The following is a 25954-nucleotide window of genomic DNA, read 5'->3' as shown; positions in this document are numbered from 1 at the left end:
ATGGTTCCATAAAATAAGCACTATGTTTGATCATGCAAATGAACACTTGACATCATCATTGTCTTAATTGCAAGTCATTCAAATTAAGATGATCTAATGACAACTTGAAAAATTTCAAAGTCAGGAAATCAGGACCAAGGAATGAACGGCTGAGTTATCTATTGTTGTTTGCTTAACCTAATTGGGCAAGTAGTTCATGCTAATTCAAGACAAGAAGAACCATATCTTTACCAAGGTTCAATAAAAACCATATACGTTAAAACCCCATATTTAGTCTCTTTGTAAATGACAATACAAAATAGTTCATGAAGGCATGATTCCTGATACATTTGGATTCTCAGTTTGGTATCGTAGGACTTTTTTTAGTTTCATATATGTCATAGGGGTCAAAACCAAAACTTAAAGGTATTCATCAAAATGGTATTATTATGGACCAACTGCAAAGGATAATTGATAAACTGCATCACTTGATGACGACATTTGCTATAAATGGATTCATAATGATTGAAAGTTGCCATCCAAGTTGCAAAATTAAGTTTCACGGGTAAACATGAGTGATCTAAGAATATCAATTCAGAAAAAAACTCTGTAATTTGCCAGAAATGTTATGTCTGTATTGGTATCCACGAGCATGTTAACTTACCATCCCGAACCACCTGATATTACATCCGGGTCTTTGATTGGGATCATGTTGCCCAGTCATAATTAAGGTATTATTTGTTGTTCTCCGACTAATGGTTCTTTTTGTCTCCTTCATATCTTTATCATACAACCATATATATATATATATATTATATAATATATAATTATAATTTATATCTAAATGATTTCAGATGCATATACATGTACGTCCTCATATTAGTCGTTATATGTCTTGTGATACTTTTGTCTTGTTTGTTTGGGTTGCTGTCCCAATGGCTTATACCGTGCATATATTTTTTTTGCAAATAAATACCAATGACATTACAAAGGTTAAGATACGAAATGCAAAACGTGGAAATATGTCCGTATTTGAATACAATCGATTTTTTGTCTGTCATGGATTGTGAAGTCTTGAAAATAAAAAAAAAACTATTACATCTAAGTCATTTATAAAATGTCATTGTTTGAAGTAACTGAATAAAAAGATTTAATATTTTTATCTTATTCAATATCTCAAATGTTGTTAGTCTAATCAGCAGACATCATCTGTGCCTTCATTTTTAAAATAGTAGCAATAATAACAATTCCCTTTTTGGAATATATTATATGGTTTGTTTATTTTGTTTTAGTTTTTCTCAGAACATCAAGTTTATAAAAATATAATTTGTGTACACTAAAAATTAATTTGGAACAATTTACTTTGAGACCCATCAATAATGATCGAAGGTAATTAAAGTAAATGTGTTAATTTTTATATTGTTTGTCTAACACCCTGAAATGTGCACTTCGTACAACTTTGCTTTGTCTGAACTTCCTCTTGATTTTGTACATCCAAAATTATATAAAGTTGTCCTGTTCTTCTTGTGAAGCAAAGAGAATAGGGACTTCTTATTCCTATATCACCGACGTTATTATATGTGATCAGGTGGCCACAGTTGTTAAGTATGTGAAATATAGGAATGTTAATTTCTGGCACAATAAGCTTGTTAGATGGCAAAGTAACAATTCTAATTGGTTTGAACAAACCTGCCAAAATGAATGATTGTTCATGTACTAAATATATTGTCTAATAAGTGAATCTTATAATTGTCTGTATGGTTGTCTGTCCTAATAAATGTTTCTATACACTTTTCTTGCGTTTTCTATTGCCTTTATTATCAATTGATCCCAAAACTCGTATGCTCGATCAAATTAAGTAAAATACGAAAGTCAGGAAAGCGTCCATCGACTCTTGTTGAATTAACAGGTTAACAGAATGTAAATAAAAATCGTATTTTCATAATTCGTAATTAATTAAAGGCTTCCTTTTAATCTCCTTATCAATTCATCTTATAATCTTGGAAGATTTTTTTTATGGATATTTATTGAATAATTCACCATAAATAATTATAAAAGAATTTCAATAGGACATTTGTTGTATCATCCTATCACTTGTTTGCATTGTCTTTTCTGTAATTGATTTCTGCAAAAAAACATGACCAGACCCATTAAAATGACATTTTTCGTTAATGAAACTAGACAAGAAGTGATATTTCTGGTTTGACAACAGTCCACAAAAAGTCATCTTTTAAAAATGAGCAAATAAAATACGTTACAAGCATCCATTTCTTAAAAAATGAAAAGTAAACATGGACTAATGTCAAATTGTTCTAAATATTTGAAGAAATAAAACAAAACATCTGTTATTCGATTTTTAAGAATGCGAATTTAAGCATGGATGCAACTTGGGTACTCCTCATTACAGAATCATGGATCGTTTGTAGGTTGGTTCAAAACCATTTTTCTATGATTCAAGATGGATTCAAAATTAAATTGGTGTAACTATATAGTAAATAAGGATACATCTACAAAATAAACACAGAATGGAAACTTGTGTCTGGATCATAAATAAACGTAGGTGAAAAAACTGTCAAAATAGGTGCAATTTGGGTACCCTCACGTTAGATATTTTATAAGGACACGTAAAGAATGTTGTTTTTGTTGTTTTTGTCATGTTCATAAATGGTTTCATGTTCTCCCTTCTTGTTCATCACAATGACAGCTCTTTTCTAGGTATAAGTTTCCTCCACTCTTAACTCTTAACTCCAACTATGACCTGGCCACCTTTGGTCACATGTATATGAGTGGGGTATAACAGAGACACACTGTAAATAGAACCAGTAACTGCTCCTGTTTTACCACTGATTTTTTTAAGTACGGATTCACACGATGACAGAAGAAAGTCACTAGTCGGAGTAATTGCCATCCCTAATACGTTAACTTTAAATGTTGATTCTACTGTCAGTTTATCTACTTCTGGTTTTACTTTCTGTAATACATTTGGATCACATATCCACAGGGAATTGTCAGGACATAGCAATATACCAAACACTGTAGATGTTTCAGGCTGGAATTGGTTAACGATGCTTATGTTGACAGCATTAGTCACAACTTGTAACGATCCCACGTTATATGGGGTTATTTGTCCCGGTAGGAATGCTATGGTACCGATTCCTATATCAGCTCTAACGATGGCCCTGGAAAACTTTCCACATTCAACGAATAACTTTTCGGCGTCCTTGGATTGGGTGATATCTTCGGCATTGACATTAGTTCTTGTAAGTTATTTACGACTTTCTGTTCTTCGTGTATTTCTTCATCCCGGAAATTGCTCCACTTTCTATTTAGTTCGTCTTTTAATTCTTCTGCATGTTTGTCGACTTCTTTTTTAAATCTATCTTTCTATGTTATTTATTAGTTCTTTGTATTTTGCATTGTTTTTTATATGAACATGACTCAGTTCTCTTTTTCTTTCGTCAATTCATCCATTATCTCGTTTGCTTCATTGTGGTCACTTTTTATTATTTTTATTTTGATGTTATAACCCACTCAATTTTAGTTTCTTCTTCACAAAGATCACATTTAGCAAGAGTCCGTATTAACTGTGCGTTACTAGTGAACCGAGCAAACTCCATTCCGGTATATATTCAATATGTCTGACTATTTCATGTCCTAACTACTAACTGCTACAAATAACAATAATGGGTATCCATCCAAGGTCGTTTATATATATGGCTATTATATATCTCATTACAATAACATTTAAATATGTCAATATAATTAGTTAAAACCTGTTTAGATTAATCGTGTTGTGAATTTCAAAAACTGTGCAAATTTGTTTTGTCATTTAAACAGTAGGTTTATGACAAACTCAAAATGTATACCAGTGGATGCATGTCGTTTGTTGCTGTATATCATGTTTTTCGTTTATTGTTTTGTGCATAAATCAGGCCGTTAGAATACTTGTTCGAATTCTTTTACATTTGTCATTTCGGGGACTTTTATAGCTTGTTATGCGGTATGGGTTTTGATCATTGCTGAAGGACGTACGATGACCTATAGTTGCTAACTTCTACGACATTTTGTCTCTGGTGCAGAGTTGTCTCATTGGCAATCATATCACATCTTCTTAATTTTATATTAAAAGTAGAGCAAATAAATCAACCACATTGTTTAATATGTATTTTATATTAAAAAAGGAGCTGTGGTATCATTGACAATGAGACAACTATCATCATTGCCAATGAGAAAACTATCGATCATTGCCAATGAGACAACTACTGTGGATTCATTTATTTTCGTGGGTATCAATTTTCGTGGACCGAGGAAAACTTTCATTTTCGTGGAGATTTGATTTCGTGGTTTTACGAATCTCTGCATTCAAAGCCCATAGAAAATTTGTAATTCGTTGAATATTTGAATTCGTGGTTCACCTGTAACCACGAAACCCACGAAAATTGGTATCCAACGAATAATAATGAATCCACAGTATCGATCATTGCCAATGATACAGCTATCGATCATTGCCAATGAGACAACTATCGATCATTGACCTAAAGGACATACAATTGAACAAGTATAGGACAACGTCGTACCGTATATGGTTATTTCAACAAATCAATAAAGTCCGACCCACTATATAAGTTTGAAATAAGTAAGGTATATCCATATAATTATATCATGGTATGCATCTTATATTCATCTCTGGACGTTAGCCAGCCATAAATCATCCAATCAATCAATTAGAACAATATTTCATACAGAAATGAACCAATCATTTATTTTTCCAACCACTTAATAGTAACCCGCGCAAGCACATACTTCAAATATTTATGAATAACACGAAGTACTACGACATCAGTTATTTTGAAAGGTGAATGATTATTAAAAACATCTAGAACGTCATGCCTATATTTTCTAAATTTCAGTTGGAATGAATTGACTAGTTCATTTAACATCGTCCATGACCGAGAGTTGAAATCATTCCTCAGTAAAAGAGCTAAATATCGTCCCCCGTCAATTATTAATTGGAATGAGTGTCGTTGAGGTTCTGCATAAGGAAATCACGAATTAACCAACATTCCAACTGACTCCTTTTTCGGAAAATGACATCTGTAACAAACATAATTGTTTTGTTATAAATTAGGCCGTTATTTTTCTCAATTGTGTTTCATATATTTCATGTCGGAGCCTTTTATAGCCATTCATACGGTACGGGGTTTTCTCATTGTTGAAGGCCGTACGTTTGCCTTTAATTGCTTACATACACTTTATTTGAACTTTGGTGGATAGTTGGCAATCATACCTCATCTCCTTATTTTTATATAAACTTTTAACTACCTCTTTACAGAACCGAATAACATGAAAGTTCCAACTATCACTGGGGTAAAGCTGATGACCGTAATTCGATTCACGGTCATCCCAAGATGGCGGACGCAGAATTATGTCAGAATCGGTATTGTCTATTAAAGTGTTTCTATGATATATTCGATATAAAGCATGCATTGGTATGATATAAATTTATAAAAGATTCACATGGAAATCACAAATTACTACTGAGAAATGTATATGAAACAGGAAATTCGATTTGAAAAAATCGCTTAGATGACCGCAGTTCATAATCGAGATGACCGTTACAGTACCAGCAATTCAAAACAGGGATGACCGTAATTACATTGGTAAAGGATGACCGTAATTTATACAGGGAAAAAAAGAAAAGAAAACTACTAATTTGAATTGAAATTATCCTAAATGAATGTTATAAATATTCAATTATATTATTTATTTTCATCAAAAATATCAATTACGGACTATTTTTTCTAAACAATCGAAACAAATGCAAACTCATGAATAATGAACCAAAAATAAAAAACATTTTAAGGTAGTCAGAAGCTTTAACACTGAGCATGTAGTAAATGTTATTCCCTTGGACTACTTAAAGTTCATTTTGTATATAAAATCAAGATGATTTCAAATTACAGTCGGGCTAAATAACAAAGATGTGTTCTGTTCAGGGTTGATGCATGAATTTCCCAAACAATTAAATATTGAAATTTTGCAAACTTTTTCAGGTAAGGGAACGATTCTGAGGTGAGGGCCAGGTAGATTTGATCGGGTCAGAATATTTATTTAAAAAAAATTGCGGGTCAGAAAATTTACTTCAACCACTTTAGAGCAATATTCTTTATTTTTTTTTACTAACAAATGTACATGGCGGTAAGAATAAATTTTCTAGGAAGTAAAGCAAGAATATTTATTTTCAACTTTATCGAGGTCAGATTTTTTTATGAAAAATCTGCAAGCCCCCACTGGAGTTTTACCAATAAATGTTCTTTCCAAACACAATGTAAATTGCCGAGGATAAAAATACCAATAGAACATAACTCAAATGAATTTGTCCCAGGCACTTTCACTATGACATGTATGAAAAAAAGGTTTACAATAGAAAACCAACAGTTTAAGTGGCTCAAAATTTTGCAATGACTCAAATCTTGAAGTTTTCATCCTCACAGTGATACTGAACAATTTACATCAAAAATAAAATTGCTAAAATAATGCATGTCTTCATATGTGTAAGTGCACAGACACAAAATGTTTTAACAATTTCAAGTAACGTGGGTTTATTAAACTATATATACCATCAATATTTTTCAACGATATACCCTTATTTATAACTTCTTTTGAACTTGTACATTACATATAGACAGCAAACCAGTAAATTTGATCTTGCTTGGATTCATTACATAATAATTTGGTCTAAACTTTGATCTAAGAGCAGAAACGTCAGCATTTTTACAAATAAACAATATATGAAACTTATCCCCTATTCCCTCATTACATAATGTACATATTCTATTTTCCCTCGCAATCCCCGCCCATCTCCCCGTCTCAATAGGTAACTTCAAATTCGAACATCGAAGTTTAGAAACATAATATCTGTCCCTAGGTAATACTCGTAATAATTATGGTTCCAAACAAAACTCAAGTTTAAATAAAGAATAGTATTCCCCCCTATATGCAGTATGTATCTGTGAGAACCAATGCTGATAGTACTGATCTGTTAATCGCTGTTTAACCATACTCTTTAACCAATCATTATTTACAGCTAATTGATCTTTCCATATAAAACTAAGACCTGTATCATCAAAAATAGATTTTACATATTGAATCCATTTAGATTTGGTAGGATTAGTTCATGTAATTTAATCATAAGTCTTAGAAGGATATTTGACAGTTTTGCTCTCTGCTTTAATAGTTCTGCACCAAAATGATGCCATCCTAAGTTTTTATAGAGATATCCAAAGGAACCCGACCTAATTTCCCGTAAACCACAAAATTTGGTGTACTATTCCGAACACCAAGAATATTTTCTCAATATTCTGTTTATTTTCAAACCCCATAAACCTCTAATAAATATAATAATATAGGTGCGATTACAGCATCGAAAAGTTGTAACTGTACCAATATGTAATGATATATGTTTTATCTTCCTGTACAGAGCAAACATTGCTTCTTGTGCTTGATCAAAAATCCTTTTTCTAGCAGTACAAAAATTACCGTTGTAATCTAGTGCATGCTAGTCGCCATATAATTTAAAGAGAATTAACTAATTTCAAAAAGTACATTACACATGTTAGAATTATTGCAATAATGTATTTTAAAAATCTGCATTAGCTACGAGATAAAATATGATTTTTTTATGTTCCATCATTAATAGAAGTGAAATAATGAAATAATAATTCGCTTTTCGCGTCCAGTTTGTTTCAGTTTTGTCAAAATAAGCAAAGAGACATCGTTAATGAATTATTCACTTGCAAGTGAATAATTCGACTTCATTTAATCCCTATGCATGTAAACTTCATTTGAACCTCTTAGCTAGAGATGGGTTACGTATGAATTAGGCGTGTTCAGTTATTGAAAGGAAAAGAATGTCAACATTGGAAGTGAAACAAGGGTAAACCATTTGGTTGACTGATTATATCTACTAAAACTCATTCTTATACAGGTAAAAACTACTATTCACATATTGTTTAATAATAATATGGAATCAAACAGACCTAGAAAGTCCAATAGCACGAGTTTGCTATCTACTTATATCTGTGATTATGTTTATATATAGACAGTGAATGTTGTTAAAAAAACTACGATCAAACTAATGAAGGTGAGCTCCGGCAAAATATTACCAAATTTTATAATTTAGTCTGCCACTTAGATCCTAAAAATAGTCTTGTATGAATAGCGTATTACAAGGAGGAACCTTGTCAAATTGTATTACAAAATGTTATTCATATATAAAGACAAAGTTAGCTTTTAATCTGCTTCCCGTGGAAACATATACATATTCGGTTAGCGGATATAAATATGTTTAATCAATCTTTTTAAAAACTTTATATCGTATCTCTGTCAATTTGTGTTAAAATTTTAATGTTGTTATCAATATTTCATTGTTTACTAGCAATATGCGATTTGCTATCTATGTCCTGTACTTAAAATACGGCAAAAAATTTAAAAGACATCGATTAAACATATTTATATCCGCTAACCGAACCCCTATTGAGACAAACTCAACATTATCTGTTGCTCGGATTATTGAATCACAGTCATCCTTGTTATATGTTACGGTCATCTTGAAAAAATAATGATGATGAATTACGGTCATCTCAGCGATTTTTTCTAAACGAATTTCCTGTTTCATATACATTTCTCGGTAGTAATTTGTGTATCTTTTATAAAATATCGTACCAATGTATGCTCTATATAGAATATATCATAGAAACACTTTAACAGACAATACCGATTATGACCTAATTCTGCGTCCGCCATCTTGGGATGACCATGAATCAAATTACGGCCATCAGCTTAACCCCAGTGAACTATGAACTTGCTTCTGAAGCTGCACAAAACATCTTAAAAATATAGATTTGTGTCGTCTTTAAGGCATTGTTCCACTACTAAATTATCTATTCTACTTAATAGTTTATTTGGTACAATCAAAAACCTGGTAATAAATTGTTCAAATAAGGCCTTTGAAAATAGTGGAATTAATAACTTTTGGAGTGGTCAAAATTCGTTGGAAGTACTTGATAAATTGCATGCTCATATTGGTGATTTCGTATCTGTTCAAAGTTTTGATTTGTCTACCCTATATAACACTTTGCCTCATAATCTCATTAAGAAAAATTCACAACCTAATTTAAAGGGCATTTAAAAGTCATAATGCGAATATATATATATGTTCAAACATAGGTCATGTTTTAGTACCAAAAAACAAAAGAACTATGTCAATTGGACCTGCTTTGATACGATAACTGCACTTGAATTTTTACTAGATAACATTTTTGTTCGCTATGGAGATTCCGTATATCGTCAAGTTATCAAAATTCCAATGAGGACTAACTGTACACCACTTATTGTGGACCTGTTTTTGTATTGTTACGAGTTACAATTGATGACTAAAATCAGGAAAGACCCATCGAAACAACTTCTGATACAAAAATTTAATAACACTTTTAGATATTTGGATGATATATTGGCTCTCAATAATGACGACTTCAGTATGTACACTAAAGAGATTTATCCTGCTGAACTAACTTTGAATAAAGCTAATACTAACAATGAACATTGCCCTTTCCTGGATCTTGATATCTATATCTTTAACGGGAAGCTTGATACCAAAATTTACGATAAAAGAGATGATTTTTCATTTCCTATTATTAATTATCCATTTTAAGATGGTGACGTTCCATTGTCACCATCTCATGGTGTTTATATATCTCAACTTGTTCGATTCACTCGTGTATGTAACAACGTATTTGATTTTAACGAAAGAAATCTCTGTATTACTGAAAAATTATTACACCAGGGTTTTCGATATCACTTGTCAAAACATTTACTAAATTTTATATCATCGGTACAAGGACATCATTCTTAAATATAAATCAACGTGCAAACATCTTATACGTTTGGGTATTTCACATCCAATCTTCTATGGTAATATTCTATACAAAGCACAAAAATGTCGTCATTCACATCAAAAGCTAACTTACACAGACGTATTCAAAGGGGATACAGTTACGATACTGTTGGCAGGTAATTAAAGATGACATTTTTGGAATTAATGTTGATTCACTCATAGGGTCTTTCCATCGGAAATAAACATATTTATTCAAAAACCAGTTGTTGGCATGATACGGGATATGTTCTTCTCGTATACTTTATGATGGTATGATACTAAACCCCTAACGGCAGGTATTGTGCTTGATTTTCATATGATGTAGACATAATCATTTCAATCAGTTTAATTGAGGTCTTGAGCTGGCATGTCAGTAACTGCTAGTAGTCCTTTGTTAGTTTATGTATCATTGTCATTTTGCTTAGTTTCTTCTGTTGCCTATTCTAACATCGGACTCGGACTTCTTTTAAACTGAGTTTTACTTTGCGTATTGCTGTGTGTTTGTTTATTTTACATTGGCTAAAGGTAAAGGTATAGGGGAAGAGTTGTGATCTCACAAAACATGTTTAACCCCGCCTCATTTTTTGCGCCTGTCCCAAGTCAGGAGCCTCTGTCTGGCCTTTGTTAGTCTTGTATGTTTTTGTTTTTGTTTTTAATTTTGTTCAATTATATGCTTCGGAGTTAAGTTTCCATTTTTGCTGCACTGGTACACATTTTTGTTAAGGGGTCAGTCTCTGGGTGCGGGATTCTCTCGCTGTGTTGAAGACTCATTGGTGGCCTTGGGCTGTTTTCCACTCTTTGGTCGGGTTGTTTTGTCACATTCCCCGTTTCCATTCTCAATTTTAAGAACTAAACGACCATCGTTGATGTGTATTAAAGATACCTTCAACATGGTTTACCATGGACAAATCGGTATTCTGCATATTTAAAGAGATATGAAACAAAGTTATTTAATCAAATGGAAACCACAAAAGAAAAACATTCTGATAATTCCAACGCAGATTTTAAAAATTAATTTTGGTCATAAAACTTTACCGTCGGATTTCGAAGTATCTCTGTAGAAATTTAGTCCGTATTACCCATATGAAATATATTCTGACAATTTAAATTCCATATTGACCGCATATTTTTGCTGCAGGAAACCATTTCATTAGATCGGAAGGGGCTTTATACGATTGTGAGAACTGTGCATGAAGAAAAAATGAAACGATAAGGATTAGCGAAAAGACAAAAAATCTACTAAAATATGTAAGCACTCCAAATCCTATTACTTACACAATTCAAACAGTTACTGCTAACTAAGTCAATTCATTTGACCTTTTTATAGGTAACGCATGAGGCAACTGTACTCTACATACACAATCTTTATCATTTTTTTTAATTTTGTTTTATTTTACAAATTGTTTATTACCCATATTTGTCGATATCGCGTGTGTATGAATTTTCCAGTTAAACTGGGCAAAGGGACAGAATTCTAATCATGCAAACTAGAACCTGCATATAAGAATGACGCCTTATTTTGTTAATTATCATTAATAATTGATTACACGGAATACAAAAGGATCTGGAAAGATGAATTTTGCAGACTAAACAACGTCCATTGAGATTTAAATTTCAAAAGGGCTAATATGCAATTGCGATAATACCATGTACAATCATACCTATATCTCTTTCATTTTAAAACCACTCGTTTCCTTGAAAACTTTACAAATTTTTTCCTTTAGAATTATAGATTTCTGTTATATATTTTCAGAAGCAAATTCGAATTGTATTTCAATAACATTAGTTGAAATGGGCTTTCCAAAAAAACAAATATTCCATGTCACATCATGTAAGTACAAAAGGAATATCAAAGTTAAAAACAAAAATGAATGAAAAATGATAACAAATTTATAAATCAAATAAAATTCACTACGCAATTTCATAATTCATGACTAAAAGTATTGAGTTTATGTAGATTGTGCCACATATTTCGTGTCAAAATATATCAGTACAGTTTTAAAAAATGCACATATTTTAATTTCTTAGACATAAGATATAGTGCTAAAAGAATAAATTTGCCAAATTTATAGGAAAACGCTTAGCTAAAATTGAAAGAGATATAGTTTAGATTGTGCATGTTGTTCTCGCAATAACATATATACTCGTAGAGGCTAATGGAGGCGTATGGAACGCCACAGCTGTCTTATGTGGAACTCTGATATTACTTTATGTTGTTTTATTATTACTTGATGATATTTTGTCTTTACTTAATATGGTTTTGACATTACGTAATGATGTTTTGATATAACTCAATATGGAATAGTCATTACTTAATGATATTTCGATATTACACGATATGGTTTCGTATTGACTTGATATAGTTTTGTCATTACTCAATATGGTTTTGTCATTACTCGATGTGGTTTCACCATTATTTAATGTGGTTGTGTCATTAGTCAATGTGGTTTTAACATTACTTGATGTGTATGTGACTTAACGTTATGTAGTTGTTTCATTACATGATGTGGTTTTGTTATTTTGTAATGATGATTTGCCTATTCTTTATATGGATTTAACATTACGCAATGATGTTTCAAAATTTGACGATTTTACACTACATGATGTGTTTGTTTCATTATTTAATGTGGTCCTGTCATTCTTTGATGTGGTTATCCCATTACTTGATGAGGTAAAACCACGTGACCAATTCGGAAAAAAATATGTTCTATTTTTAAACAGATTTCAATATATCGTTTGTTTGATATGCTTTGGATGGGTATCGCTATCCATTGAGTTTAAGTTCAAATTAAAGTTCGAGTGGTTGTCCAGAGTTATTTGGTATGAAAAAGGGGAACGGCAGACAATAATAAGAAAAAAGTATTAAAAAGTTTACAGTATTTCGGACATAATTGGGATATCCCCAAAGCACTTGGTCCTGTTGTTTTTATCCTTAGTTCTCAAACGGAAGCAGTATTTTTGTAATAAATTTGTAAAATATTCCACGGAACCCTGTGTCTCGCCTGATATTGCTGCTGTAAGTGTAAAAGCGTCATGTTGATCGGCTGTACATTTATCTATACATTTATCGGTAAAAAAAAAAAAAAAAAAAAATGTTTTTCTGTAGATGCTTTTTCTTGAAATTGAGGAGTAACTCCTATACAAGTTTTAAAACACTTCATGAAGGTTTACAAATTTATTATGTCAAAACAGTTTAATTTGGATTTATTTAACTAAAACAAAACTGTATGGTTTTCAACAATGAGCAAAACCCATACCCTATAGTAAGCTATAAAAGGTCCCGAAATGAAAAATGTAAAAAACTAGAAACCTAACGATCTATAGATAGATAGATAGATAGATAGATAGATACTTTATTCTCTAAAAACTAAATACAAGTTTACAGAGAAACATACAATATAAATACAGATACAATAGTCGAGGTAAACAAATCCAGTATGATATTCTAAAAGTAATATAGATGGCATACATGTTTAGTAACATGTATAATGAAAGGTTAAACTCAATAGAAATAAAAAAATGGAGATGGAGACGCCGACGCCACTATCGACGACGAAATATAGGTTTGTTGTGTCTCACCGCCGCTACATTGATGTCGCAGGCTCGTCACAAATCAAAAGACTTGAACTTTATTGTTAACAAATGAAACACTTCAAATCAACTCACACTAAAATTACAGGGAAACGGGGGGAGGGGGGCTCGGACTAAGCGACAAAGCATCAATACTATAAAATAAGAATTCTCCGATTTTTTTTTAGCATAAATGATCATTTGAACTTATACGAATATCAATCTTTTATTTGTAATCAATTGAATTCCCTGATCTACCTCGCACTAATTGAAAAATAAACTTTTTGGAATATCTGTTTCATATGTGACGACGGACATGTCCCAGTGGTCGTAACCATAAAACCGTCATCTTTTCCTTGAATGTAAACTACCAAATAAAACCAAATCACTGGGTTTGTACTTTTTCGGATAACACGACGGGTGCCTTTCTGGAGCATCCGAGATCACCCCGATGGATTTATATTACCCAGTCATACCGATCTATTGAAACAGCCAAATGAAACTGTTTTGTATGCCACCGCAACTGAAAGTTGGGGGCATATTGTTTTATCCCTGTCCGTCCGTCCGTTCGTCCGTCCGTCTGTCCGTCTGTCCGTCCGTCCGTCTGTCCGTCTGTCCGTCCGTCCGTCCGTCCGTCTGTCCGTCCCATTATGGGTATATAGTTATTCCGCATAACTCCTCCTACAGTTAGAATCCTAGGAATGTTACTCTTTACTGTCTGTTTGTACATATATTGAAGGTGTGCATGTGGTCAGGGTTTTTATTTTTATTATTTTTTGCTCTTTTGGGATATAATTGAACTTTTTTTTGTCATTTTTTGTGTATAAGCGGTTGAATGAGTTGAGTGCGGGGGCATCACTTTGTCTAGTTTACATTTTTTTCTCGTGTTGTACTGTTACACAACTGTAACAGTACGATGTAAGGTTAGGATTTAGCGCTCACATACATGTTAAACTCCGCCACGTGCACTTTCTTTATGTACCTGTCTAAGTCAGGAGCATGAAGTTCAATTGTTGTCGTTGTATAAATGTGTGTCATTTTTTTTTGTAGATTGTTTATTTATAAATAAGACCGTTTGTTTTTTCGTTTGAATTTTTTCACATGTTGCATGGTGGCCTTTTGTAGCTGACTATACGGTGTGTTGAAGGCTGTACGGTTGCCTATATATGATTTCTTACATCCACTGCATTTAAACTCTGATGGATAGTTGTCTCATTGTCAATCACACCACATCTAACTTTATTTCAACTTCTATGTTGCGTTTTGTATACTGTAACATTGTTTATCTTTTGTACGCATACCCCGGAGCCCTCTTTTCGGAAGCCCGAGCAAAAGTCCTTGTTCCGCGATAAAAAATTTAATTACGAACTCATATAAGATAGCTCGAATTTCAACTCAAAATCTTAATTAATCTTAATGAGACTTAAATTCGAATCTTACACAAAATCTACCTCAAAAAGTGACTCAAATTTAATGTTGTAACTAGAACTCTACCTCAGTTAAATGTGACTCAAACTCAAAGTCCAACTCGAAACTCAATGCTAACTAAAACTTTTATTCTAATAATGACTTGAATTCGAAATCGAAGACTAACTCAAAGTTTAACTCAAACAGTAACCCGAACTTTAATTTAAACTCTTATTCGATGGATGGCCACACTCATCCAAGGCACATACAACATGGAAATCTATCTAAAAATAGAACAGGTTTTTCCGAATTGGTCACGTGATTTTACCTCATCAAGTAATGGGATAACCACATCAAAGAATGACAGGACCACATCAAATAATGAAACAAACACATCATGTAGTGTAAAATCGTCAAATTTTGAAACATCATTACGTAATGTTAAAACCATATAAAGAATAGGCAAATCATCATTACAAAATAACAAAACCACATCATGTAATGAAACAACTACATAACGTTAAGTCACATTCACATCAAGTAATGTTAACACCACATTGACTAATGACACAACCACATTAAATAATGGTGAAACCACATCGAGTAATGACAAAACCATATTGAGTAATGACAAAACTATATCAAGTCAATACGAAACCATATCGTGTAAGATCGAAATATCATTAAGTAATGACTATTCCATATTGAGTTATATCAAAACATCATTACGTAATGTCAAAACCATATTAAGTAAAGACAAAATATCATCAAGTAATAATAAAACAACATAAAGTAATATCAGAAGTTAACCGATGTTCCAAAACTATACATGTTTGAAAATGAAATTTTGCAAACTGGTTTTAGAACTTTAACAAATCCTTTGACGTCATAAATATAACAAAGATTGAATCAAATTATGTATCATTTTTTGTAGTCTTTAAATTTCACCATTCCAGATCCTCTTGTTTCTGTGTACGAAATAATTTCTGGCAGTAAACAAATTTATTTTAAATGAGCTTCAATATGGATATTGATGTTTTTAGAATTGTATCCCCTTTCCATTCTAGCGGGAAAATTCAAACATACGAGATATCGATCGATTGGTAAACAAAATAATAAAATAGATGACTGAGAAAATGATAAATTGATTTTTTTAAAACACAGAGTGAGCTATATTTAAACCATAAACCTTCAAGAAACAGATTATTTTTGTAGGGTTCCTTCATGCGTTACTCATGAATAAGTTAAATGAAAATGTACTTCTTACATGTGTAAAATGAAAACATTTGATCGATTTTATTACGTCAAACATATGGCTATTTTTTGTGTCCATTTTTTATAAGATTAAATTTCTTTTAATACAAATATTTACTGTTTCATTTTTGTTGTTAAAAAAATGTATTTTTTCTATCGTATCAATGAGGTTATGTAGGCCTCTATACAACTTCCTTGATCATATATTAAGCCTCTTTCAGTTAGATAACACACATTCCGTTTTGTGGTTTCCTGCGGCAAAGCTATAGGGTTTCGACCTGCTCCGACATCGAGAAATAGTTTTGAGACACAAACAATTAAAATACCATGAGTTGGAATGGCAATGTTCTTCTCGATGGGTTTGTGTATGATTCAACTGATGTTTAAAAGGAGAGACTCATATTGCAGAACATAGATTTGTTTTTTTTTACAAATGTTTCTGTACAACATTTACACGACAGTCAACTTATTATATTGTTAAGAGGTTATTAAATGTTTACAATAGTTGGATTATGTCTACTTAACGAGGACATCACATCTCTTTAAATGCAGTGTATACTAGTCTATATATTTGTTTTTCGTTCATTATTTTGTACATAAATTAGGCCGTTAGTTTTCTCGTTTGAATTGTTTTACATTTGTCATTTCGGGGCCTTTTATAGCTGACTATGCGGTATGGGTTTTGCTCATTGTTGAAGGCCGTACGGTGACCTATAGTTACTGTTGTTAATTTCTGTGTCATTTGGTCTCTTGTGGAGAGTTGTCTCGTTGGCAATTATACAACATCTTCTTATTTTTATAGAATGATCTATCGAAGGTCTATGACAAAAATGCTAGTCCTTTGAATCTTGACTGGTAAGTTCATTCAAATTGAAATTCAGAAAAAAAAAATAACAGACTCAATGTTTGTTTCAACAACCAGCCTTTATTCATACTGAATAACCATATAAAGTGTCCATCATAACCGCGTGCTAACTGTGATAACATTCTATTACTTAAACAAATACTTAGCTTCTTCATTGTGTGGGGAGGAAACTGTACGATTTACTTATGTTTTTGGTAATTATAGAGACTGTTAAGTGGGGCTCTACACTTGTTTCTTAAACTATCTACAAAATTTCAAATATCTTACTATGGTATGCTACTACTTCAAGATCTGGTAACGAAAATATTTTACGGGAAAATTATCAATAACAACAAAATAATGCAAATAACATATGCATCGAAACCTTTGCCTTAAATAGTTGAGCTCCAAGTCTATTGATCCTAATTGTCAGATAATAAAATTGCAAAAAAAAGGCAAATGTTTGCTGCAATAATTCTCGCATTTTCCTTTTTCTGATAAGTAGAATTATTTTCTGAAATTCTAACATTCATTTGGTCACAAAATAAAATATAAATCATTATTCTTAGCGTCGAAAATATTCATTGACTGTAAAATCAAGAGAGGAGTAAGTGTACACAGATACAATAGCTTGGCTAAACTTCTAAAAATTCTTTCATTTAATTTTATTTCATTGTTTTACCTTTTTGCACTACCATATTGATCCTGATGAATAGAATTGAACAGAAATTCAGTCAATTTCTGGAAGTTTAACTTCTATCAAGAACACCTTTCTGAGATAGAAGTAGAGTGCACATATGATAGACAATATTTGAAGACAAAAACAATACAGGACGAATGCAAATAAATGAATAAATTGATAAACAGATAAATAAAACAATAAAAAAGTAAGACAGCGTGAACTCATTAACAAAAACCAAAAATGAGACCAAGTGACACAGAACAATTGGACTATTTAGAACCCAACTTAAATTGAAAGTTTTCACAACAATATTTTTATTTCATAGCATTTTTGTACATGTAGTACATACAACATGACATAATTGTTTTAAAATTACTTACAAATTCACTTTAATATTCATCTCTCTATCATATCTTTTCAATTTATTAACTCACAGTAGGTATAGTGTCCATCTGGGATCGTGTTTTTTTCGAGTGATTTGGTCCTGTTTTTTTTCGAGTGAATATGATCAAAAATGTAAACAAACAGACTTCTTTTTTTGTAAGACGTGAAATAGATGCTTAAATTTAATAAACAAGATCATGTAAAGTAAGTTAGTATTGGTGATAAAGAGAAATCATCCCCCTACTTTATTTTGTGTTCTAAAAGTTCAATTAAGCTTAATAATAGATATAGGAAGATGTGGTATGAGTGCTAATGAGACAACTTTCCATCAAAGTAACAATTTATAAAAGTTTACCATTATAGGTCAAGGTACGGCCTTCAACACGGAGTCTTGGCTCACACCGAACAGCAAGCTTTAAAGGGCCCCAAAAATTACTAGTGTAAAACCATTAAAACGGGAAAACCAACGGTCTAATCTATATAAAAACGAGAAACGAGAAACACGTATGAACTACATAAACAGACGACAACTACTGTACATCAGATTCCTGACTTAGAACAGGTGCAAACATTTGCAGCGGGATTAAACGTTTTAATGGTACCAAACCTTCTCCCTTTTCTGAAACAATAGTATAACACAACATAGAAAGACACACTATAAAATATCAATTGGAAGGCTTAACTCAATCAAAAAACGCAAATTAACACACAATGAACGAATAAATTTGATCTGTGATACCTGAATGCAAATACATAGTTAATAAAAATCATAAGGGATAAATAATTAAGATCAAAAGTAAATAAACAGGTTTAAACAAAGTTAAAGTATGATACTACTGTGAAATTTTAAACAATTTTTAGAAAATCATCACTTTTGAAAAAACCTGCGTCATATTATACACAGGTAAATGAAAATAATTTTGTTGTTAAGTATACTTCTTCCTCTGTGTGTATAAAATCGTCCGTTTAGGAATACCAAGAAATTTCTTTATATCAATAAAACTAATCTAACACTTGGTACATATGGGGTGAATATCAACAACAAAACTATACAATTAGTGCTAGATAAAACTTCCTGTACAGGTGCAAGAACAGTATTTAGGGAGAAATGAAATAATTTTGATGTTCATAGTACGAAGAAGTGAAAATTTTTAGTAATTCCAAATAATCAAAGCTGGTATATAGCCAAGATCCATGTTAACATTAAATAATAAAAAAGCATTACAAATAGTATCAACAGGTCAAATTAACAAGGACGTGCGATTTGAGAGTACTCGCAGTTACTGACAGCTAGTTAAAAGCCAAAACAATTAATAATAATAAATCATGCATCAGAGATTTTATTCCAAAATGTAGAATAAAGCTATTTTCATACAAGTACCAATGCAAATGTCAAAGGAAATGAATATTTGGAATCTATATATCCTTAGATATACAGACATTTTATAAAAATTCTTGTTATTGCATTGACATGGACATTTTTACAATTAATATATTTTTATATGTCCATGTTTTTTTGAGAGCAGTCCGGGTTTTTTTTAGTGCGGTCCAGGTTTTGATCGAGTATTTAAACAAAATTCGAATAGCTTAAAATGTTGTATGTCTGTGCGATTACGTTTAAAAAACAATATAAAGGTTCAAATAAAGTACTTTTCAAATCACGAAACCAATGCATTTAACCAGTTTGATAATACTGTATTACATACATGTAACACGTACTTTCGTAAAAAGCATATGTGTATATGTTATTGTTTGCAACATCTTATAAACTGCATGGACACCGGGATTGGTATATTTGAAGAGATCAAACATGTCCACGCCCATGTAAATATGGTGGAACTATCCAACAAGTCATCGCCCAGATACACATGTTGTATTGATCCAAACATACTGATATCGATGTCGATTCAACAAAATATGGACATTCTAAGAAAGGAAAACACGAACAATTTTCAAGTATTGCTACTGTGATGAGGAGTATGATCAAACGAATGTTATACTTGGTCACACAGCAATAAATCTCCATGATAGCTTCCTTTCCATCAGTTAGCAGTGCTTCAGAAAAATGAAAAATACGGACCTCTATCTAGTCATTAAAATTAACAATGTATATCTACGGAACTCTGCGAAAGTCATGAATTAAATAAACGAGGTGTACGATATTGTATACACATTTTTCTTATTATTATTTCAAATGGATCATATTAAAGCTTACAGATTATTTATTTCATTGGTTACTATATATTCCATTCAATTCAAAATGTATTGTCAATAAGAACAAGTACAGGGGCGGATTAATTGTATTTTTTAGGGGGTGCTTGGGTGGTGACAGGCCTCTTTAAGTAGAACATTTGTGCTATATTGCTACACTTCTGTCCCTTAGCTTTGTTACCTTTATTTTTAAAACTCCAAGTTTCGCCACTGTAATATATATAAATCATAAATTATTATTTACTGTAAAAAAATATTGTAGCATGCAATGATATTGAAAAGATTATTAGACCCCTGTTCTCGCTTCTAAAGACAGTTTTACAAAGAATCCAGTAATTTCTAATGTATATTAATACTACACGGTTATGGTAAAATGTTTTCAGAACAGAAAATTGTCATTAGATTGAAAAGGATTCAATTTGATCAACATAGTAATATTACGAATATATAATATTAAATTACAGTTACAAACTATAAAAAGTAAGTTTTTAAGCCAGAGAATGCATTCTTTCTTGTCCGCATTTTTTTTTTAAAACCCGGACCATTTGTTTAAAAACCATTTTAAAAGTTGCTATCGAAAAATCACGGACAATGTAAAATACCTAATTGTAAGTGAACTACAAGAAAATTGTGCTTCGTTTGTGCTCAAAACCTGTTAAGTATTCAGAATAAAATGAACAGTCATGAATAAAACTATCATATACGCGAAACAGCATTAAATTGATTCGATTGTATGTAATATTACTCGAAAAAACCTGATCTACAATTGAAAAAAATGGATCGATTCACTCGAAAAACTGGATCTCCGATGGACACTATACCTACCGTGAACCGATCATGTATTCAACGGAATAAGCTTCAACGCTTCATACAAAATGTGCTTCAGTTGACTATTACAATTTTGCTAGCAGGAAAACTTGTCATTTTTGTTGCAGAATGACAATCTTTAACAAGCTGGTGAAAAAATATTTTGAAAATGTTATGCATTTTAGCTGAATGGATGCTTCAAACGCAATATAAAATATATATTCAATTTATCTGCGCATGAAAATGTGTCAAATTGTCAAATATTTTGTATTTAATTTACTTATTACATAATTAATTTTCTTTATTTGAGTTTCGAGATATTCTGGTAACAGATTGTGCTTTTTGTCTATTATCTTAAAAATCATAACAGATAGAAAAAAACTTTAAATAGCAAAATTGGCCAGCAAGACAAGATCTTTAAATAGTCTACAAGGACGATATCGTCAGTTGACTCCTTATTGAAGTTATTGTCCTTACATTACGATTTTACCAATCTGATGTGTTTTGTCTACTATTTTGAAATCTATAAAAGGTAGAAAAAAAAATGTATATATCATAAACATCAACAACAAGACAAGATCTACAAATAAGTCACCATGGCCGAAATCGTCAGTCGGACTCCTTACTGATGTAATTGCCCTTAAATGACAATTTCTCTAATTTATTGCGTTTTTGCTTATTGTCTTGAAAACTGTTATAGATACTAGATAAAATATGACCATTATGAAATTGTCAGTTTTCTTCTTATAGGAATTATTGCTCTTAGATGACAATTTTTTAACCAGAAAAATGATGAGCAATACATCAACAAAAAAGATATTTTAGTCAGGCATTATATTCTAGTCTACGTTCTAGAGGGTGGAAATTTTTGAAAACACACATATACCTAGGTGATCGACACATTTTAGTTCAATTTTTGATTATGTTGATTTTTTTCGTCGCTAGATTGCTGTATATTGACGTATACCCCTACATCTCCTTCTTTTTCCTTCTTATTTATTCCAACAACAAAAGTGACCGATATGTATACATTTAATACAAGAACAGACTTCTTAAAAATGTATTTATTACTTATCAAAACAGAGCTAAAGTAAACAAACATAGAAACGTCCACAGGAAACAGAGTAAAAGTATAAAACAAAAAAATAAATTTAAGATTTTGCCCAACGCTGATTTTGTTGAGTTGTAGGCGTGACGGAAGATTCTGGAGCATAAATTGGAAGTGCAAGCAGGATTGCAGATAAGATGAAAAATCCACCAGCGCCACATTCGATCCAAAAAGCATAAGACTTGTTTTCTGTAATTGTGTCCGCCTGGTATAATGCCCACACTGTGGTCGCACCTCCAATCATCAGTCCTAAAAAATGTAAATAATGCATTATAGTATAAAACTGTTCAGAAACACCAACATCTTTACGTGCCTTTTTATTTGGAGTACTTATACGTATATGTACCACGTCCGTGAAAAATTACTTACTTTTAATTTTAACAATATTTCTTTCTATTTCCTAAACTAAGATCATGATTTTTTTTCTTGGTTTTAAATGAGTTTTAAAATCTTTTAAAGATTGTGTGCACTATTCATGTCTTAATATTTTTTAGGAGTTTTGAACTCATATATACGTTTTCCACTATTTTAATTAAAAGGGGGCTGGTTGAATACTAAAATAACCACATGTGTAGCCTAATTTCGAGGCAATCTCGCGTAAAAGTTCTTAACCTGGAATTTTGTCAGTGATAACTGCAGTCTCTGAAAATTTGTCAAATAAGAACGGTCTAAAAAACCACACTAACTATAACATGGGGCTAATCTAAAAAAATGTGTAACCTTTGGCATCTAAAGGTTCCTTTCTATACAACATCTGTTATTTATATGTGTCAAAGTGACAACAACCCGACCAAGAGCAGAAAACAGCCCAAGGCCACAAATGGGTCTTCAACGCAGCGAGAAAATTCCGCACCCGGAGGCAGGCATCAGCTGGCTCCTAAACAATAATGTTTACTAGTTTAGCGAAATAGACGGCACAAAAAACTCCGAAACAAGCAAATGGAACAAAATTTAAAGAAAAACACACAAGACTAATGCAAGCTAGAAGTTCCTGACTTGGGACAGGCACAAAAAATGCGTCAGGGTTAAATATGTGAGAACTCAACACTCTCCTATACATCTAGCCAATGTGGAATAAACAAACACATAGCAATACGCATAGTAAAACCCAGTTTAAAAGACGTCCGATGTCAGAATAGGTAACATTATATAAATTACACATAGCTGAGAGGGTGATAGAGCAGATTGTTACCCCGAGAAAACATTGTTAACTGAGGCGAAGCCAAGGTTGACAATGTCTTTTCGAGGGGTAACAATCTGCTCTATCACCCTCTCAGATATGTGTTATTTAATTTATTATACTGAATGTTCTGTTATTACTGTCGATTAAATTTCAAATTCAAAGTAATAAACTATGACGTCTTGTACATAACAACCATCCGTATTTAATAAAGTGCACACTTGATCAAGCGTCTCCGTGAAGGGTAATAGAGTATTTGCCATAGGAAAGAGTTGTATTTAATAAAGCGCACACTTGATCAATCGTCTCCATGAAGGGTAATAGAGTATTTACCATAGAATAGAGTAAACTGTCTCCCTCGTATTAACCAATCAACATCTGGTATTTTGACATGAAGTATAATAAAAGAATTTATACACGAACACAGATTTATTGATCAAAATTATTTACCTAGAGTCGGGTGGTAAAGATTTCACGCATACTCATGCCGATAAAACTATTGAAAAAAATAAAACATTACCTCCAATAAAAAATAGAAAACATGAAGCAACTAGGCCACTTTTGCACACAGGTTTGGATCCTTTGCACATCTTTACGATGAGTGTTATCACTCCAATTAATGTAAACAGGGAAGCACCCATCGTTAGACCTTGACATGTTCTCTGATACCCTGAAATACAGATAGTATATCTATTGAAATGCATTTTATACAATAAAATCATAACGTAGTGAAACATTGTTAAGCAATATATGCATTTTTATTGTGAATGATTTTGTTCGAAAACTAGGTCCTGATTTCTAACATCTTATGTCTCATTTGTAATCATTGTCTTTTATAATTCCACCTTGTTTATTGTGTGTACAACTAATCCATAGAGGGTGTCAACTTTATTCAGCTAATTGTTTTCGAATGCAAGCCTCAATATGAAAGTGCTCATGAACGAACTTCTCCCAGGATGTGCTCCAACGACAACAGCTTGATTTTGTATATATATATATCTTTATTCTGACAAACCTTCGTCAATACAATGATATACAGAAGTTACATGTAATGAATAGTACAGTTATAAATTAAATAAACATAATATGTACACTATTTACAAATCTAAGTTGAATTTAGCCAGAAGAACACACACATGAATTAATATGCCTGATAAATGTACATAGCTTTTTTTAAATATGATTGTTTTGTCATAGTTATTACTTCCTTAAATTTAAATATATTTGGATAATTAATATACTTTTTATCAATATACTTTTGTCTTTCTATAGCCATAAATTTACACTTCATTACATAGTGGAATTCATATCCAAGATCTTTTAAGTCACATAGTTCGCATATTCTCTGATCTCTCTGAATTTTTTTCCATCTACCACTTTCAAATCGGTAATCTGTGGTTAATTAGTCTAATTTGACATAAAGTATAAATATCACGGGGTACCAAAATATCTAAATACTTTTCGAATCCGAAAAGTTCATTAAAAAGGCGGTAATTTAATGTTTTTGAGTTCGTTTGAATATCTGAGTACCATGTTTGTTTAAATTGATATTGGAGAGATGTTCTAACAACAGTCTTAAACCAAATTTCATTTATACAAGTTTGAATTAACCATTATACATAAGATAAACCAGTATCATTAAGAATAGATTCTATACATTTCATCCAATAAAATTTAACATTGTTTCCATGAGATAAACTAAACATTAATTTGTATGCTATTGTTGATAATTTACTGGGTTTGCTAAAAATCAACTTTGCCCAGGATGAAATCATGCGAACTTTGATATCTAAGCTAATAGGATAACGTCCTAATTCTCCATATATAACACAATTCGGGGTAAAGATTTTAGATGGAGTAGAAGTTTACAAAATTTAAAATGAACTATTTCTAATATATCATTATTTCAAAATCCCCAAATTTCACAGCCGTAAAGTAAAACAGGTTTAACCAATTTATCAAAAAAATCTAATTGACAGCTTATTGATAAGCCATGCTTTCTCCCTTTTTTGATAACTTCATACATGGCTCTCGTAGCTTTTTCTGCAAAATGCTTCTTATTTGCTTTAAATGAGCCATTTTTAGAAAAATAAATCCCAAGATAAATAAACTCATTAACAATTTCTAAGTCAGAGTTACCAAAATTAAATTTAAGGTTAACAGGTTGTCTACCACTACAAAAAAATCATGATTTTAGTCTTGTCTACATTGACTTTCATTTTCCAAACATTACAATATGATTCAAATTTTTCTAATAGTAATTGAAGTTCTGTGGTTGATTCAGCGTCAAGAATTGCAAACAGTTTAACAGATATGTTTAGTTCGTCTTCTAGGGCATCTGATACAGTTTTTAAGCCTATCAAATTCCCTTTACAAAAGAAATCTTCCAAATCGTTCAAAAAAAGCGAAAAAAGAAAAGGGGATAAATTCTCCCCTTGGCGTAGACCAATGTTGCTTGGAAAATAATCAGATTTCTCACCATTGTATGACAAGCATGATTTTATATCATCATACATGTTATGGATAATTTAATACATATAACCATTAATATTATTTACAAGCATCTTATACCATAAAGCATCTCTAGTCACTGT

At 31.7% G+C, this 25954-nt stretch overlaps 1 protein-coding gene across 2 annotated transcripts in view; it reads right to left on the bottom strand.

Annotated features, from left to right (window-relative positions):
• Positions 1–25954, bottom strand: part of LOC127729997 (uncharacterized) — a 55760-nt gene that overhangs the window by 23429 nt on the left and 6377 nt on the right. Inside the window, exons 2-3 of one of the 2 annotated variants that reach the window (XM_052238002.1) lie at positions 23881–24030; positions 22127–22429 (exon numbers count right to left, since the gene is read on the bottom strand). The exons of the other annotated variant lie outside the window; for it this stretch is intronic. Of the exons in view, the coding sequence (XP_052093962.1) occupies positions 22224–22429; positions 23881–24030 (356 nt within the window). The 3' untranslated portion in view covers positions 22127–22223. Of the gene's footprint in view, positions 1–22126; positions 22430–23880; positions 24031–25954 lie in introns of those variants that run through there. 2 annotated transcript variants of the gene reach the window in all.

This window comes from Mytilus californianus, unplaced genomic scaffold, assembly GCF_021869535.1.
Source record: "Mytilus californianus isolate M0D057914Y unplaced genomic scaffold, xbMytCali1.0.p SCAF_2, whole genome shotgun sequence".
Taxonomy (NCBI): Eukaryota; Metazoa; Mollusca; class Bivalvia; order Mytilida; family Mytilidae; genus Mytilus; species Mytilus californianus.
Note: the sequence above shows the minus strand (reverse complement) of the source record. Positions and strands in the feature narration are given on the sequence as shown.